This window comes from Eleutherodactylus coqui, chromosome 5 (assembly GCF_035609145.1).
Source record: "Eleutherodactylus coqui strain aEleCoq1 chromosome 5, aEleCoq1.hap1, whole genome shotgun sequence".
Lineage (NCBI taxonomy): Eukaryota > Metazoa > Chordata > Amphibia > Anura > Eleutherodactylidae > Eleutherodactylus > Eleutherodactylus coqui.
The window spans coordinates 16,138,330-16,157,743 of NC_089841.1; the positions used below are offsets into that span (position 1 = coordinate 16,138,330).

The 19,414-nt window shown below is 40.5% G+C and overlaps 1 protein-coding gene across 1 annotated transcript in view; it reads left to right on the forward strand.

The window, feature by feature from the left end:
- Positions 1-1,293: 1,293 nt before the first annotated feature.
- The window catches only part of LOC136628705 (zinc finger protein 665-like), an 841,644-nt gene continuing 823,523 nt past the window's right edge, over positions 1,294-19,414 (forward strand). The window contains exons 1-2 of the mRNA XM_066604808.1: positions 1,294-1,432; positions 1,631-1,810. Coding sequence (XP_066460905.1) covers positions 1,355-1,432; positions 1,631-1,810 — 258 coding nt within the window. The 5' untranslated portion in view covers positions 1,294-1,354. The remainder of the gene's footprint in view (positions 1,433-1,630; positions 1,811-19,414) is intronic.

The window sequence follows — 19,414 nt, forward strand, 5'->3', positions numbered from 1 at the left end:
CAGCGTCCGTCTCGGTGCCTCTTTAAGCCACGCCCCCCCCCCCCGCTTTGAGCGATTTTTGAGCAACAATTATGTCTAAAAGGGCCTTTACACTTGGAGTGTAGGCTGCATTCTTTACTTGTGGTTATTTAAAACATCCTGACTATAGATGAGCTGAATAATATACAGAGTTTAAAAGTTTATTAACTGGCTGCTAACAGAGAGCAATTACATAAATTCTTTATTAAGCACTTAACTGTTCCTTTTCCATAACAGTACCAACCGGTGATGTCAGCGTGTGTATTGCGCGCGGCATTGGAGAGCGCTGGAGCGCGTTAGTACAGATCAGGTGGTGATTTGTGCTTTCGGTCTACATGCGGCAGAAGCCCGGGAAAGCTGGATACAAATCAGCCGGTATTCTAAGCTTCCAATCTCGCTAGAGTGATCGATCGAGGCTCTACCGCGATGGCTGGTTGCAGCAAGTGCGCTCAGAATCGGAGACAGAAGTTGGATTGATGGGCATCGTCCCCTGCCCGCTCTCCTCCTGTACATGACAACTACGATACCAAATTTAGATACTTTGTTTTTTGTACTACTTTTATTTTTATCAAAGATATTTAAGTTTTTACGATTATTTTCTGCCGCCGTCTTCTGACAGCCATAACACTTTTAGTCGACATAGTTGTGCGAGGGCTCCTCTTTTTCATGGCGTCCTGTAGTTTCTGTTGGTTTGTGTTTAATATGTACGTTTTGTTTATCACTTTTATTGCTTTTTTTCCTTGGCATTCTTTATTTTTCTATTCCGACAACATTCCCAGTGCAGAGGAAATAATGTGTTGATGGAACATTTTAATAATTAGTAAAACTTTTTAAAACTAATTTTTAGTTTGTTTTCTGCAATGCTTTGATTGATCCTGCAGTAAGATGTGATGCCACAGCATTACACTATACAGGGATCTGAATGGCATTCTATACAGCCACGCCACGGGCATAGCTTGATAGGCACTCTGCAATGGCAGCCCTCGGGACTTTCAGAAAGTGGAAGCGCTGTAGTCTAACACGGAGAATAAACTAAACGTCATTATCACCTCACAGTAATAAGAAAAACAATTTTTTTCAATTGTAAACAGCGGAACGTTTTTTTAAAATATATATATAAGTTTCCTCATTCATTATACGGCACATTAAATAACATCATTAAAAATGACCTCTTGCCACAGAATACAAGCCTTCATCAGCCTGGTTCTGTGATAAACTCCTGACATCAGACTTATCTGGATTTTATATTGGCTCATCTTCTCTCCATTCAGGTCGTACAAAATCGGATCCTTTGATATCTTCTATATAACTTTATATTCCCGATTCACCATTCAGGATGGAGAAGGACAGAAAGAAGATGGTGAAACATATGTTAAATCTCACCATGGAGATACTCTTCGAGCTTACTGGAGAGGTGAGAGATTCTGATGATGTTACATGACCTCATTCTTATATATGGTAATAACAGATGATGTCACTGGAGAGGTGAGAGATTCTGATGATGTCACACTACATCATTCTTATCTATGGTAATAACAGATGATGTCACTGGAGAGGTGCTGGACTGTCGAAATGTGAATAGTGATATTTATTAATGCCCCACCATATACAGGATTACACAGTAGTGATGAAGACCTCTAGTGATGGCTGTCAGACCCCTGTGTGTGATGGATGGGGAAGAAACCTGAGCTCAGTCACGGAACCCCCACCTAACCCTCTGATACATGAGGACATTAATGTACAGAAGATTCTAGAACTCACCAACAAGATGGTTGAGCTGCTGACTGGAGAGGTGACGCTGCAGGGAATGCTGGGACATTATACAGTAACAGCACTGGAGGCTTCTGGGTGATGACTGTATATTGTGTTGTCAGGTTCCTATAAGGTGTCAGGATGTCGCTGTCTATTTCTCCATGGAGGAGTGGGAGTATTTAGAAGGACACAAGGATCTGTACAAGGAGGCCATCATGGAGACCCGCCAGCCCCTTCCATCACCAGGTAATAGACAGGACTAAATGTTCATGCACATCTTGCTGATACACTATTTATATGTCCTGGTTTATCTTGTGATCTTATATGTCTTGCATGCTGATATCTTTCTTCATCTCTCTGATGTCTTTTTTTGAACAATCCCTTTTTATTGAGAGATAATACTTGAGATGTGAATCATTCATAACATAATGAGCCGCAGTACATATCAATACCAACTTGGTTGGAATGGACCCGCAGGTCCAACATGTAAGAATTATAACAGTAGGATGACTTGTCAGGTTGTGCATATTTGGGTAAATAACAAATAATTTCCTGTATATTGGTTAGAAGGCTCTAACTGAAGAACAATGCTGACGGACATCATTGTGAACAAGTCATCTCCTGTAGAGAAATTCATTGTCCCTTCTGAAACGGGTCGTTAGCGGATCTCGTGTGCATTAAAAGAGGTATAGGGGCGAGGGACGAGAAAGTTATTCTTCCGCTGTATAAGAAACTCGTCAGGCCTCACATGGAATACTGTGTATGGTTCTGGACATCGGTGCTCAGGAAAGATGTTACAGTGCTGGAGGGGGTTCAAAGAAGGGCGACAAAATTAATAAATGGAATGAGAGGACTGGAATACCCAGAGAGGCTATCAAAACTGGGATTATTTACCCTAGAAGAAAGAAGCCTAAGGGGCGATCAAATAACTATATATAAAGACATGAAGGAACAATACAAGGAATGTGACCAGGCTGAGAGAAGATACACCTCTGTGGTATTCCTGCTGGAAGTGTTTGTGCGGGTCAGTTCAGGCCCCTATACATAACGGGCCGCCATCACTTAGATTTTCTCAGAATATAAAATCACATTTATGGAAAATGGAGGCATTCCAACTGTCGACAAGGTATGTCTAAAATAATACTCCAGCTGCTTAACGAGAGAGGGGCCGCAACGCCCACTACGTAAGCCGTACTTTACTGTTAACCAAGTTTATAGGAATACTTAAATGTAACCCTATTCCCACTAGGTGTGCACCCATGTAGGCCACATATATTGATAAAATGGGCAGAGCATACGTCCCTTGATTCCAGGTAAGTTGGACGTGCAGACCCACTCTCAACCAACTACAGAGGAACACCCACTAGGTGTGCACCCATGTAGGCCACATATATTGATAAGATGGGCAGAGCATACGTCCCTTGATTCCAGGTAAGTTGGACGTGCAGACCCACTCTCAACCAACTACAGAGGAACATAGAATCATAGAATAGTAGAGTTGGAAGAGAACTCTGGGGTCATCTGGTCCAACCCCCCTGCACACTGTAGGATTCACTAGTAAAATTCACCTCCAACCGGCAATCCCAGATACAATGTGGTTGGGGCGACATAAGTTCACTGGTACGTACCCGTGCTCAAACTGCATGGCTTGTCCTTTTATACTAAAGAGCTCCTCTTTTAGATGTGTATCAACATCTATAGTATACACATCGCGAATTTATCAACTGTAGGAGCACAAATGTGGTATACTTGGACCAAAGGACCAAATTAAGATCTAGAATTCTTGGTGACAATAACCAAAATATAAATATCTCTTGTCCTGGGGACCATTAGTTTCCCTCGACAACTGATACCCCTATGAGAGGGGCGCATCGTCTTTCATCACAAGATCGATTGTTTGTTGCCTCTGGGAGATATCCCTACCACATCATATTATATCCAGAAAAGAAGATAGGGGCATCTACATATATATATATAAAGCTGAAAGCCCTCACTGGCTGGCTGGCTGGCTGGCTGGCTGGCTGACTGGCTGGCTGACTGGCTGGCTGACTGACTGACTGACTGGCTGGCTGACTGACTCGCCAAAAGTTCTCCTACTTCCCGATGTTGTAGAAACATGAAATTTGGCAGAAGCATAGATTATCTCCAAAATAGGAAAAGAATTAGCGTCCAAATTTTACGTGCGGTATGTAATTTTCTCACTTTCCGGTGTCATAGAAATGGGAAATTTGGCACGAGCATTGATTATGTCATAAATAGGAAAAGCTAATGGTTCCCAACTCGATTATTCAATTCTAGCGCAAAAGAATTGGCGTCGAAATTTAACGTACATAATCTAAATCTCTCACTTCCCAATGTCATAGAAACGTGAAATTTGGCACGAGCATTGATTATGTCATAAATAGGGAAAGCTAATGGGTCCCAACTCGATTATTCAATTCTATGCGCAAAAGAATTAGCGTCCAAATTTTACGTGCAGAATGTAATTTTCTCACTTTCTGGTGTCATAGAAACGGGAAATTTGGCACGAGCATTGATTATGTCATAAATAGGAAAAGTTAATGGGTCCCAACTCCATTATTCAATTCTAGCGCAAAAGAATTGGCGTCGAAATTTTACGTGCGGAATGTAATTTCTTTACTTTCCAGTGTCATAGAAACAGGAAATCTGGCACAAGCATTGATTATGTCATAAATAGGAAAAGCTAATGGGTCACAACTCCATTATTCAATTCTATGCGCAAAAGAATTGGTATTGAAATTTTACGTGCGAAATGTAATTGTTTCACTTTCCGGTGTCATAGAAACAGGAAATTTGGCACGAGCATTGGTTATGTCATAAGTAGGAAAAGCTAATGGGTCCCAACTCCATTATTCAATTCTATGCGCAAAAGAATTAGCGTCCAAATTTTACGTGCGGAATGTAATTTCCTTACTTTCCGGTGTCATAGAAACGGGAAATTTGGCACGAGCATTGATTATGTCATAAATAGGAAAAGCTAATGGGTCCCAACTCGATAATTCAATTCTATGCGCAAAAGAATTAGCGTCCAAATTTTACATGCGGAATGTAGTTTTTTCACTTTCCGGTGTCATAGAAACAGGAAATTTGGCACCAGCATTGATTATGTCATATATAGTAAAAGCTAATGGGTCCGAACTCCATTATTCAATTATATGCGCAAAAGAATTAGCGGCCAAATTTTACGTACGGAATGTAATTTTCTCACTTTCCGGTGTCATAGAAACGGGAAATTTGGCATGAGCATTGATTATGTCATAAATAGGAAAAGCGAATGGGTTCCAACTCCATTATTCAATTCTATGCGCAAAAGAATTAGCGTCCAAATTTTACGTGCGGTATGTAATTTTCTCACTTTCCGGTGTCATAGAAACGGGAAATTTGGCACGAGCATTGATTATGTCATAAATAGGAAAAGCTAATGGTTCCCAACTCCATTATTCAATTCTATGCGCAAAAGAATTAGCGTCAAAATTTTACGTACATAATCCAAATCTCTCACTTCCCAATGTCATAGAAACATGAAATTTGGCACAAGCATTGATTGTGTCATACATATGAAAAGTTAATAGGTCCCAACTCGATTATTCAATTCTAAGCACAAAAGAATTAGTGTCCCAATTTTATGTAAGTAATCTAATTCTCTCACTTCCTGATGTCATTTTATATGAAGGAAACGTCACATGGTTACCTCCACGTGGTGTTTCCTGGGTAACGCAGAGAACTATGCAAAATGGTGAACATATGTTTTTCCTCAGTATCTCTAAAGTAACCACCACTTCATAAGATTTTCCGTGTGAACACCAGATAAACATCAGTACCAAATTAATTCGGGCGAAGCCGGGTATATCAGCTAGTATTTAATAAATCTCTGAGATATTAGTCCAGAGATATATCCCCCCCCTTTTTTATGTACTTTGTGTGTCAATTTGTCAATATTCGTTTTCAATTTTAATTATCTAATTAAAGGTTACGTTTTAGAGTCCTAACAGTGACAAGATCTTATATAGACTTCTGCTGTCCTCTCGTGCTCACCATCAGCATACAATCTAAATGTGTAAAAATACATTATTACTAAAAATGACATTCCAAAGTCATAAATATCTAAAAACAATACACTGATATCTCCTTGACTACAATAAAATTGCTGACATCTAAAGGAATAAGAGCGGACAATAGATGATCCTATAGGTAAGGGGTGGTATTATACTCCATATTTATTCCTAAGGGGGGCAATGCATCTAATTTATTAATCCATTCCAACTCCCTCTTTCTCAGGGCTCTCTTTCGATTCCCTCCTCTTAGACCATATTCCTCAGAATATATCATCCTAAAACGGAGTTGGCTGATGGTGTGTCCTTTTTCCGAGAATGGGGAGTTCATTTTTTTGCGAATAGTACTTTTGTGACTAGTAATCCTGGATTTGACCTCCATTGTGGTCTCCCCTGCATAGAGGAGACTACAAGGACAAAAAACAAGATAAATTACAAATGATGACCGACAGGTGAAAAAATTGCAAATCCGAAATATCTCTCTCGTATAAGGATGGCTAAATCTATCGCCTTTCAGCATATTACTACAGCAAGAACCAAGGCAGGGAAAATTCCCCTGCCTTGGTTGCGATAATACCTGCTGGCCTCCCCTTTCATCTTTCTTCCTATATGAACAAACTAATTTGTCCTTCATGTTATGACACCTCCTATAAGCCATTATCGGAAAATTGAAGAATTCTGCTATTTGGGGGCAGTTCTTGCCCAAAATCGGCCAACATCGTTTAGCGATACTGGTTATCTTGTTACTTAAAGGACTGTACGTGAACACAAACGCCATACGTGGTGACTTCTCACGTATATCCCGAGGGGCCAGCAATTCTGTGATGCAGTCGTAACCAAATCAGGGGGATACCCCTATCAATGAATTTCTGACACATTTCATTAAGACACACATCGACATCCTCATCACGAACGATTCTGCGAACGTGGTCCATAAAGATATTAGCATACGTAGGGGCCACGTTGGACCCTATCGCGGTACCCTGGCACTGTCAGTAAAAAATATCCTCAAAAACAAAATAATTATAATTCAAAATGAACTGCAACAGTGCCAGGGTAAATTGTACAAATGAATTAGAGAGATGGGATTCAACGAGACACCCACGCACCACCTCCAAACCACTGGAATGGGTAATGATGGTATATAGAGAGGTGACATCAAATGTCACTAAAATAGTGTTCCTATCAATTTCGACCTGTTGCAAAGATGCATTGAGAGCAAGAGCTCTCACTTGGAAATTACTTCTACACCTCTGATGCTGCTTTCTAATATTGGACATTTGAGGATTTGGCTGGGTTGTGAGTCCTATCCTATGAAAGCTGGCATCTGATTTTCTACTCCATCCTGTTGGAATACTGGTGAGTGTGGTTGACACTATTGTTGTGTTGGTGCAATGTATAACATCCATCTGTGTGGTCAAGTCTGTCTCTCTCATATAAATATTATTAACCATATAATTCTCTACACACATTCACTGCATAGCATAACAATTCACACAACTACAACTACTCCAACCATCTGCAGACTTGCTTGATCCTCCAACCTAAATAACCCCCTCCAGAATTCCTCTTAGCAAGGAGAGGTGATGCAGTAAGATAAACAAAGCTTTAACTGTTTCTAGACTCCCACAGCTAACTGTAGCATCATTGTAGTATTTTTCACTTAATAGGAACATTCCGGTCTTACATAGAGGTCATCCATAACTCATTTCACTTACAGGACATTCTCACATCAGAGAAAACACAGCAGTAATCCCATTTAGCAAGTATACACACGCCCGACCAATCACAGAACCCACATGTACACAAATAGCAGCAAAAATATACCTTAAAATTCCTATATTTCCTATTTTTACGACAGTATAATTCACTTGATTCATTACAAGTTTCTATTTAATTCACTCAAGTAAGTACAGCTGTAAGATTTTGCAAGCTTAGTCACACACTCCCCTCTCCTTTCTCACTGAACTCTAAGGGTGCCTACCCACTTGCGATTTTTATTCCTGCGAGGCTAAAATGCGTTTTGCGTTTTTTTTCAAGAGCAATTAGTATAGAATGTGTTCTTGTCCATCTGGGTTTTTTTTTCCGTTTCGTGGGTTTTTTTCACATAGGAACTGTCAGTTGCATATGTCTCCTTATTTTTCTCTTAATGCATCCATGATTGTCAATGGAGGGCTGCAAAAATGCAACGCCTCATGTTGTGCTCCGAAATTAACACGCAAAAAACGCTGCGAAAATGGCGCGAAAAATGCTGCGTTTTTCACGCGCGAAAATCGGCAACGCAAGTGGGTATGCACCCTAATACTAAAAGGTAGCGATGAGAATGAAAGTGAAACTGCAGCTTTATAAGAGGCTTGTGAGAATCAAGCATCCTTTAATAATGTATTCCTTTACTCATATTCCCCTTCTAAAGCTAGCTGGTCATATATTCTGTTTTTTATTTTGAATTACTTGTATAAAGAAATTAATGTCCTAAGGATTTATTCCAGATACCCATGAACTTATAGCAAACAACCTCTGGTCTTTTAAGGTAGGATTGTTTAGTGTGATCAACAATTGATTACAATCTTTGCTATGCATGAATGGGGAGTTTACTGCCTTTATTATTGATAACCTTTTTTTTTTAACTTTTTGCATTTGTCCTTGACATTGTATAACTCCAATCTTGGGCCGCTGTGGTCCATAGGGCCGGAGTCCATCCTTTACACTCAGTCCTGAGGGGGATAAAACAGATGTATTTGTCTGCCCAGATAAGTTTTTTTTGCTTCAGATGATCTCTACAGTCCATCATTTAACACATATCCACCGAAATGGTGCGCATCACTCCTTCTGTAAAAGTTAAATTCAGGGCTTTACCAGTTCTATCCCACCATGTAGGTTCAGACATTCCTCAGTAACTGTTTTCTGGTCTCTCCCCCTCCCCCCCCCCCCCAACAAAAAATGCTCTCGAGATTGACCAATGTTCCCAAAAGTAGTACTGCCCCTTTCATCTTGCAATGAAGGTTCTCCATGGGTATGGGGTTGCATTTCTTCACCGGCTTAAACATCAACCACCTTATGTAGTATCTCCCCTGGTCACCGGTCTATTCAGGGAACCTCCAGCGGACTGTCCCTACTCTGCCTGTAAAACCTTTTTACAATAGGACAGGGGAACAGGGGAATCCAGGTTTGTCTTTCAGCCCCCTTTTTAGTCTTCTATTCCCTTGTGCATTGTGTTCAGCACAAACAAGACAGGACAAACAAAAAATGTTTTGAGTAATTTGTGAAGGCATACGCTGTGAATACTTTAGATATCAGTGCAACTATCCCACCTGTTGAAACATGGCAGAGGCCATGGCTCAATACTGCTGCATGTCTAAATAGTGACTTGGGTAGGATGGGTTTATCATCTGTGGAAATGTGTAATCCATTTTTTTGTATAGCTCCTTTGTTTATTCAGTATTGTATTTCATTTTGTTGGACATGTGTTTACATACCTTTTGAGTATTTGCATTTCTAGGGTTGTAGTTTCTGGCATATACATTTGTTGTGTCTGTGAGGCTTCTTTTGCAGCCTCATCTGCTCTTCTGTTCCCTATAGAAATAGGATCTTGGTTTGACATATGTGCTTGACATTTGCAAATTGCGAGTTGTGCGGGTAGTTGTATAGCATCAAGTTATTGTAAAATCAAATCTTTGTGATTTATGTCTCATCTTGTGGAGGTGACCGTGCCTCTGTTTTTTCATTGCTGTGCAAATACGTGCACTGTAGAAAAGGCATATTGGCTATCAGGGTAAATGGTGACCTTTTTACCCTGTGCCCACGGACAGACCTTAGTCAGAGGTACTGATTCTGCTGCCTGCGCAGAATAATGCTTAGGCAAGGACCCAGCAATTATGGTTTATTCTAGTGTAACCACAGCATGCGGTGGCATTGGTGCCATCGAAGTTCTTCCTGGGCAACCCATCTACAAAGAGAGTGTATTCAGCATCTACAAGAGGTATATCCTGCAGATCTGTCTGGGTAACACCTTTTGTGCCATCTCTCCTAGACATCTGTATGGAGTACTGTCCGAAGAAATAGGCAGTAATGTAGATGGATTGAGTGTAGTACAACTCTCAGTTGTCAGGTGTGGCTTTGAGAGCAGTAGTGTCATGCAGGAGAGATGTCTGGAAGGACTGAGATGTGAGTATAACTAACTGCGTGCGGTACTTTCAGTGTGAGTGGGTGGAACAGTACTATAGTGGCAGAAGAGTTGACTGCATCAGCTGTTGCTACTACCATTTGTACACAGGGTGGGAATGCTCGGCCACTGGATCTATTCTGGAAGAGTAATATGCCAGTGGTCTTGGTTTCCCACCATGTTCCTGAGTTAACACAGAGGTCATATATCCTTCCCTTGAGTCAACAGTTTGCACAAAGGGCATGTTATATTTCAGCAGCCCCCAAGACTGACGTGCCCACCAGAGTCTGTTTTAACCTGTCAAAGGCTTCCACAGAGGGCGCATCCCACTGGATCCTGTCAGCTGCAGCCAATGGTTCATCATAGATGAATTTGGTAAAATGCATAATTTGGGAACCAGACTCTGCAGAAGTTCACCATTCCCAAAAAAAAGACATTCTTTGTTTGTGGTTTTGGGACCTCCACAATTGCTTGCTTCCTGATGTTGTCTAAATGCCTACCTTCAGCTGACAGATTATACCACAAATATTTAACCGTTTGCTGACAGTATTGGAGTTTCTTTCTGTTTGCTTTATGGCCTTGCTTATAGAGAAACCTCAAGAGTGCCATTGTGTCCCCCCTACAATTCTCCTCACTGTCTACTGTCAGCAGTATGCCATTAACATACAGTAGTAGCTGAATATCTCTAGGAGGCTGGAACTGGGCTAAGTTTTCTAACATAGCCTGGACACACAATTGTTGGAGATTCACAATAGCCCTGAGGTACTCTGGTTAAGGTATACCTAATTTTGTCATAATGTCTCATCTCAACAAATTTATCGGACATATACGAGACAATATAATCTGACATTTCATAGGCTTATTTGTCTCTGGGTCTGTTATAACTGGTTCAGAGAGTGATTCTCTGTGGGCCCGGCCATTAACCCTTCTTACTGTGATATGACTATTACTACATTTTACATTGGGTACATATTGGGATGTATTAATGTCCTGGGGACTCCTGAGTCCACTAGGAAAGTCGTCATCCGCCCATTCACCTGGAGATCTATCTCAGGCAAATCAGAATTTGCCAAGAGATCCTCCAAGTGTTGTACATCCACAGCTTCTAGATATTTTTCCCCAAGGTGTTTGGGAGAATTGTTTCTCAGGACATTCTCGGGCAAAATCACCAGATTTCCCATAATTCCAACACACATTTAAATCCCCGACCTGCATCCTACCTCTGCCTCTATTTCCACTTCCTCAAGCTGTCCAATGACCTCTCTGACTGTCCTGAACCATCGTATTACATTCTTCTCCATGTATAAAAACTCTCAGTTTCTCCCCTTTTCCTTGTAAAACTTTTCTGCATGTTTGCATTTTCCAAAACATCCTGCAATGATCCCATCCAAAGGGTAACCAAATATTTCATTATATAACCTCCTATTTCCTTCTTTATTCCACTTACAAACTCATTCTTTAATGGCTGATTATATGCAGCGTTAGGATCATCTCTCTCTCCCTGATTATCATATGGAAGGGGTCTACCATCTCCTCCCCTCCTATTCCAATTTCCTTCTACAGAACTTCAATCTGGCCCTAGAATTCTTCAAGCTGCTTAAAATTCAATTTGTAACTCCTCATTAACCCTCTAAATTGTTGATTAAACTGTCACATCTATTTTTTTAAATGGGCGTGAACGTTTGGTGCTTCTTTTAACAAGGCTTCAGGAGCAGATAATCAGTATTTCTGCTGATATTTACTTGACTTTGTCCATATTTTATCACATAATTTTTTACAACTAGGGACTTGTAATTTATTTTTAAATCTATATTTCTTTTCCCACTAGTCACAATATTTGACATAGTCAGGATTTAACTTGTGCATGTTCTTCTTAACTCCCTCAAGGAATTGCTTTCATTGATAACAACAGAAACATGCACAGGAGAATGTCTTACAGTTTGTATTTCTCATTGTTAGTAATTATGTTCTTGATGTTGATTTAAGAGACAAACAACATAAAACAAGCCTTTGCCTGCTGAAATATACAGCGGAACCGCAAAGGGTCCTGACCAGAATCAGTGCTTTGCTATATACACGAAGACTCCTTCTTGCCTTTCTGAGTAGGGCTTGTGAACATCCAACACAATCGAGGGTTTTGTCCGAAAACAACCGGCACATAGAGGGTGGTCCTTAATGTGTCCAAGAGATCAGTGCCCACGTATCGGATCAGCTTATTTCAATTACTTAAACATTTCTTTCATGCAGTATAAGGCAACAATACAAATATTACAATATGTCAGTAGGCGGCCGCCCTCTTTGTATATTCTTAGTTACTCTATAACACAATATCAAGGAAAAATAGGTAGTAGGAAGATAATGAGTAAAGTTCCTGGACACCCCTGTGCCCCATGACTTCATCCTCTTTTTTTTTTTACGCTTAAGCAATCATTTAAGCGATAATCGTTGCGTCTAAACCCACTGTCATTGTTCACTTTTCGTGCACTGCTGGCTGATCGTTAAATTCTGGTCAACCTAAAAATCGTTGTGATGTCTTATCAGACCGCATGCTGAGTTCTACACGGGTAGTGCTGATAGCATTGTTACCCATCAGACAACAAAGGAGCTGAATGGAGATAGGAGCCCTCTGACTATTAACTGCATTCAGCTAAAGGCTTTATTTGTGCACTAATAAGCTATTAAGGAGCTGAGTAGCTAATTAGGTCTTTGATGTCTTTTGATATCTTGCATGCAGTAAATCTTCTTTTACCACTTCAAGTAAACTTGATTAATATTTGGCCTGTTTGTAAGTAAACCTATTTATTCTCACTGCCGAATCCACTTAGAAGCAAATGCTATGAGTAAGGCTCCATGCAGCTGAAATGCGTAGAATAATCGAATGAATTTTGCGCATTCAAGCACAGTTTACAGCACTGGGAGACCGTACTTCTCATATTAAATCTAAAATAGAAGCTCACAATAGGTTATTGGATATAAATAATGCCCTAGACGGGGAGGTAGAAGCACTGAAATTGAAAGCTGCAGATTTAGAAGATCTGTCTCACCAACAACATGCAATTTTGCAGCATACCAGAAAGACTCGCAGAACATCTTAAAGATTTCTTTGTTTCAGTCCTTCCAGAAACAACTCAAATTGATCTTTTAATAGACAAAATGCAACAAATACCAAAACCTAAATCTCTGCCTGCATCAAGACCAAGAGATGTTATTGCCTGTTTACATTTCTACCATTTTAAAGATAAACTGATGCTAGCGGCTAGGGATATACACTATCTTCCTTTAGCATTTCAGGCAGTAGATTGGAGTCTTAAGCGTAGGCAATGAAGGAGGGCAACAAGGTCAGTAAAACTGGGGTTGGTACACAGAGATGTCGATGCAGTACAGTGGATTAAGCAGAGACATGGTCGAAACAAGCCAGCGGTCAATATACGGAGGTCAATCTTCTTATTGCACGCAACAAAGAGGAGGAGATTGACTAAAAGCTCATAGGCACAATAAACACAAAAGGAATGAAGGGCCAGGTGTATATAGGGAGCTAATTGGGAAAGGTACAAGATGCAGGGGGGAACTAGACAGGGAAACACAGAGCCAGGAATATGGAACAGAAGAAACTATTTTGTAACTCTCATGCTTAGCTGACAGTACTCCTCCAGGGGACTCACTGCTGTTCCAAATTCACCTAGAATCAACCCCTTAAAAAATGTTAGTGGCCATACACCATCTACCATTTGTGTGGATTGAAGGGCACACATAACGATTTCTTACCGAATAACCTCATTTATGGGGGTGAAATCTAGTATTTCCTTTTAAGTATCATTTTTAGGATGCCTTACATGCTGTATACATCGTAGCCCAGGAGTGGCATACACACACATTTTGGTTAGATATTCTTAAATTCTAAATCTCTCCTTTGCATCGTCACTAAAGGGTCACTGCATACTCAATCATATGTTTTTGTTGGTGACATGAATTAACATCATATATCAGTTTTTGAATTGTGCTTGCAATTTACTAGGGTTCTACAGAAGACCCTATACCCACATATTGTTAGCTGGTCACAAGGCATTTCACTGTGTTTATATAAACTGTATAAATGATCTTCCACATAATATCACTAAATGGAAAGTACTTGGTCCTTCTGAAAGGTCTCTACTTTAAAGAGACTAAAAGTCTGAATGCAGATATCTTGTGCACACAAGAATCACTCTTTAGTCAGTAGGACATTTTCCAATTTAAAGCCTGATTTAAACACAATGGTTTTCACTCAAAAATCACTCAAAGCCGTCTTTAAAAAGATAATCGTATCTAACTGCACTGACCTTGTGCAGTTTTTGTTAAGGAATCGCTGATCATTCTCTTTCTGGATGCTGAAAGAGAATGATCAGCCTAATCAGGAATATACAGCAGGATATAGCTGATACTATTGTTTCAGCTGTATCCCGCTCCCTGAACATAGCCGGGTTATGAAGAACACAGCAGTCCAGCTGTGTTATGCATATCCCTCTCGGAGCGCTCAACTGTATAACAGCCGGGCGCTCTGAGCAGAACACAGCTGGATGCAGAAGGCAAGTGGCCCCACTTGTCTTCTGCATCCCCCACTTGGAGTGCAAAGTGATCACTCAATATTTGAGCAATCAACTTGAGTTTAAAGACACACAACGATTATCAGTCAAAAGTCGCTCAAAAGACATCTTTTGAACGATAATTGTGTCTAAACCAGGCTTAAGACACAAAAATTTCCCACAAAGTCTTGCTGCTCCAGCAATTAATAAAAAAAGAAAGATTAATCATTGTGATAAATACTTGACCAAAATAACCTCTTTACTGCTTAGATTTTTTTTTCATAACGACTGTAAACTCGAGATAAGGCAATCCAGAACATGGAGTGCTTGTAAAACTTATATTAGGGGACAGTTTATAAGCTTAGCAGCTGCAGATAGAAGAGAGAAGAATAAATCAAGATTACATCTCTCAAATAATATTATTCACTTCAGTCAATTACAAAAAATTACTGCCCAGCTAGATCACACATGATTAGAGATGAGCGAGCACCAAAATGCTCGGGTGCTCGTTACTCGAGTTGAACTTTCAGTGATGCTCGAGAGTTCGTTTCGAGTAACGAACCCCATTGAAGTCAATGGCTGACTCGAGCATTTTTGGATATCGCCAATGCTCGCTAAGGTTTTAATTTGTGAAAATCTGCAAAACCCAAGAAAGTGATGGAAACGACACAGAAACGAATAGGGCAGGCGAGGAGCTACATTTTGGGCTGCATCTCAAGCTCCCAGGTCCCACTATTAAGCCACAATAGTGGCAAGAGTGAGCCCCCCCACTGTCAGCGTAAAGATCGTTCTTCTCTGCCACAGCTGTAACAGCTGTGGCAGAGAAGAACGATGTTAGCCCATTGAATTCAATGGAGCCGGCAATACAGCCGACTCCATTGAAAGCAATGGGCTGCCGGCGTACGCGGGATGAATTGTCGGGAAGGGCTTAAATATATAAGCCCTTCCCTACAATTCATCCAGAAATATGTAAAAATAAAAAAAATATATATACTCACCTGGTCCCGGCAGACGGAGTTCAGCGCGGCAGGCTGCAGTTCTCCTGAACTGCTCTGAACAGCTGTGAGTAGTATTCAGCAGCCGGGGATTTAAAATCCCCGCCTGCTGAATGAGATGCCTCTGATTGGTCACAGCCTGACCAATCAGAGGCAACCCTCACTCACACCCATTCATGAATTCATGAATGGGTGAGTGAGGGCTGCCTCTGATTGGCTCAGCGCAATTTTTACACATTTCTGGATGAATTGCAGGGAAGGGCTTATATATTTAAGCCCTTCCCGACAATTCATCCCGCGATCGCCGGCAGCCCATTGCTTTCAATGGAGCTGGCTGTATTGCTGGCTCCATTGAATTCAATGGGCTAACATCGTTCTGCCGGGACCAGGTGAGTATATATATATTTTTTATTTTTACACATTTCTAGATGAATTGCAGGGAAGAGCTTGTATATTTAAGCCCTTCCCGACAATTCATCCCGCAATCGCTGGCAGCCCATTGCTTTGAATGGAGCCGGCTGTATTGCCGGCTCCATTGAATTCAATGGTCAGTGCTCGTTTAATCGAGACGAGTACCGCGTAGTGCTCGTCTCGAGTAACGAGCATCTCGAGCACCCTAATACTCGAACGAGCATCAAGCTCGGACGAGTATGCTCGCTCATCTCTACACATGATGCTTACCTCCAAGATCAGCTACATTAACTGTATTTATATAAATAATTATAATCTTTATTGTTTCTATAGCGCCAACATATTGCGCCCCACTTACATTCAGGGGGGAACGGAGACAAAAACAAAAAATGCAAAAACCATGGTTACATACAGTAATCCATTCATGGAAACAGTAGAGGTGATGGTCCTGCTCCACTGAGCTTACATACTACAGGTAGCCGAGTGATACAGAAGGTAAGGGGCTGGAGATGTGCAAAGTATGGCGAGGTGGAGAGTGAGGGATGCTATCCACACAGACAATGGTCCTAATAAATCCATATAGTGCTGAATCGGTATGACTGCAGGGGGCAGTTAATTATGGCTAGCAGGGATTGCAGTCAGTGGGACAGGGAGCATTTTATCTTGCAGAGTACGGAGGGGTTTGGTTTAGGAGATATGGTATGCCTTCCAGAAGGGATGCGATCTTAATGCACACCTGAAATTTTGTGTCAGGGAATGCTCAGATAGTTTGAGGTAGTGTGTTGCAGAGAACAAGCGCTGCAGAAAATGAAAGAGGGGAATTAAAAAGATAAAATAAAGCCACAGTATTATTAACATTGTGCTTCAACTCTAGAGTTGCTAACTCTAAAATATCTTATATTTTTAAGACCCAAAGAAAAGAAAAATATTCAACTCTTAAGCTATATTGAATACTATAGTTGATGCCTATGCTTCACTCAAACAGGATTTCCAGCAGGGCCCAACTGTTCTGCCATATTTGCATAAACTGCAATTGATGGTGTCTGTTGAATCCAGAGTCTTGAAAGTGCTACGATTCCTGGACCCTGTTGTCCAAACATATATGTGTATAGCCCCTCATTAAAGGGGTGATAGGGGGAGGGATCAAAAACAGAAACCGATTTAAGGTGGGTTCGGAGATGGATAGAGAGGGAGAAGAAGAAAAAAAAGGATGAGTGGAGTGATCCAGTTATAGAAAACTAGTGAAAGATAGTTCTCGTTAAGACCTACCTTAAATCGGCTTCTGTTTCTGTTTTTGATCCCTCCCCCTATCGCCCCTTTAATCAGGGGCTATATACACACACACACATATATATACACACACACACACACACACATATATATATATATATATATATATATATATATATATATATATATATATATATATATATATATATATATATATATATATAATGTGTGTGTGTGTGTGTATTTCTCTAGTTCCCTATCTGGGAGACCGTGTTTGAATCTTTATTTCTTTATTCAGGTATTTATTTTCACCACTCTTGATGTAATATTTTCTAATCTGGTTTCTCTATTTTTCCTTATTTTTCTTATCTGAATGTATTGTCATTTATTTCAAGAACTTCATTGTACCATCATGATCCTTGTGTGCTCATGCATATCCATGGAGACATTTATATTGATCACCTCTTTTACACTGCCAGAAACAAGTTCACACTGGCAGTGTCATTATTACATAGGTGCAAGGGAAGACTTCTGTAGGCTATTGTCAGCACCTTTATTCCAAGTGCTCAAGATAGTACATAGCCTACCGCTATTGTATATTCTCGTGGGTGATGCAATTTTCTTGTATCGGCTCACTTGATACATGTTTGTTTGTCTTTTGCTACTGGTCCTAAAAAACATATTTAAAGATTTAAATATCATTTTATAAAGGTTATATTTCAAAGGGGTCCTCTCCCGTGACACTGTACACAACCCGTTGGGACTTCCTCTGCCCCTGTGACTTCAGTTCCTTAAAGGGTCAGGTCTCCACCCTATGAGTCCATTTACAAAATACTCTGGCTTTCAAATCCATGGTGGATACTTTTCAGGGAGTGGCACACGCTGCCCCTCAAATATCTCCTGTCACCAGCATCTTGGGACCTCAATTTGGTCTTCGATGCGTTACAATTGTTTCTCTTTGAGCCAGTTCATTACATTTCTCTTCATCTGCTGTCTTGGAAAATGACCTTCCTGGTTGCCATCATTTCCATCAGCTTCATCTGCAAACTCACTGCGCTATCATGCAGATCTCTTTCTGGTATTTTATCACGACATGGTGGTCCTCTGCCCTTTTTCATCCTTCTTTTCAAGGTGGTCTCGTCCTTTCACCTCAACAAGGACATCATGCTGCCCTCCTTTTATCCACCACCTCTGCACAACCTTGAAATTGTCAGCGGACTACGAATATCTTTCCTGTAGAGAATTCTTCAGTCACTTGGATTCTTTGTTTCTCACCCCTGATGACCCTCATTAAGGTCTGATAATTTCCAAGTCCACCATTCCCTGCTGGGTAAGGTTGGCAATCACTGAGGCCTACCATGCAAATAATAGGACTCCACCCCTTTTGAGTAACAACTAGAAAATTTGGTATAATTGAGGTTAGTTGCCCACAGTTTCTTCAACACAGGCCACTGAACCCGAAAAAGCATTTGGCAATCTTTTCTGGCGTATAGTACCACCTGATCAATTATAGTGGACTTCTAAGGAATATGTACCTAGTGTCGATTTGTTGGACTATTCAAAAGAACATTTCCATTGATTTGGTGTAAACATTTTTCCCAGGTCTTTTTTGTTCTAGAGATGTACTTTTCTTTTTTTTGTTTTTTTGAAACACCCATCTTTTCTGAAAAATGTCATAACATATTCTTACGAGTGACTTGAAAGGGCTAAAGTTGTTAGATGGTAAGGTATGAATTTCAAGGGGCATCCTCGTCTCATGTAAGGATGTAAGGCATATACATTCAGAAAATAACTGATTTGGTTATATTGGTGTAAGTATTTATGAGGGACCCCAAATTCTTTTATCAGACCAGCAAAAGATTTAATCTTTCCTGTCCTGAAAATGGTCTGAGATATGGTTTACATCTTTTTTAACCCAGTTTTTAATGTAAAGGTCAGGAATGAAATATTCTGGGATCGCAAGGAAAGTTTTGTTTGTGGTAGGTCCCATTTTTTTGGATAGCAGGATCTATGATTCAAGAGAAGCTTGCTTGGGAAGGGACATTGTCTGGATGTTAATGGAGGGAAGTGGTTTTGGAGTGGTTTCTTTTAAGATGGAAGCTGATAAGAGGGAAATAAGAGGTCTACTTTTGTTAAGCTGAGTTTCTATGTGGGGCCAGCTGGAGTTATAGGAGTTGGTGAGCCAGGCTCACTGTCGCACTGTCGCGGAAA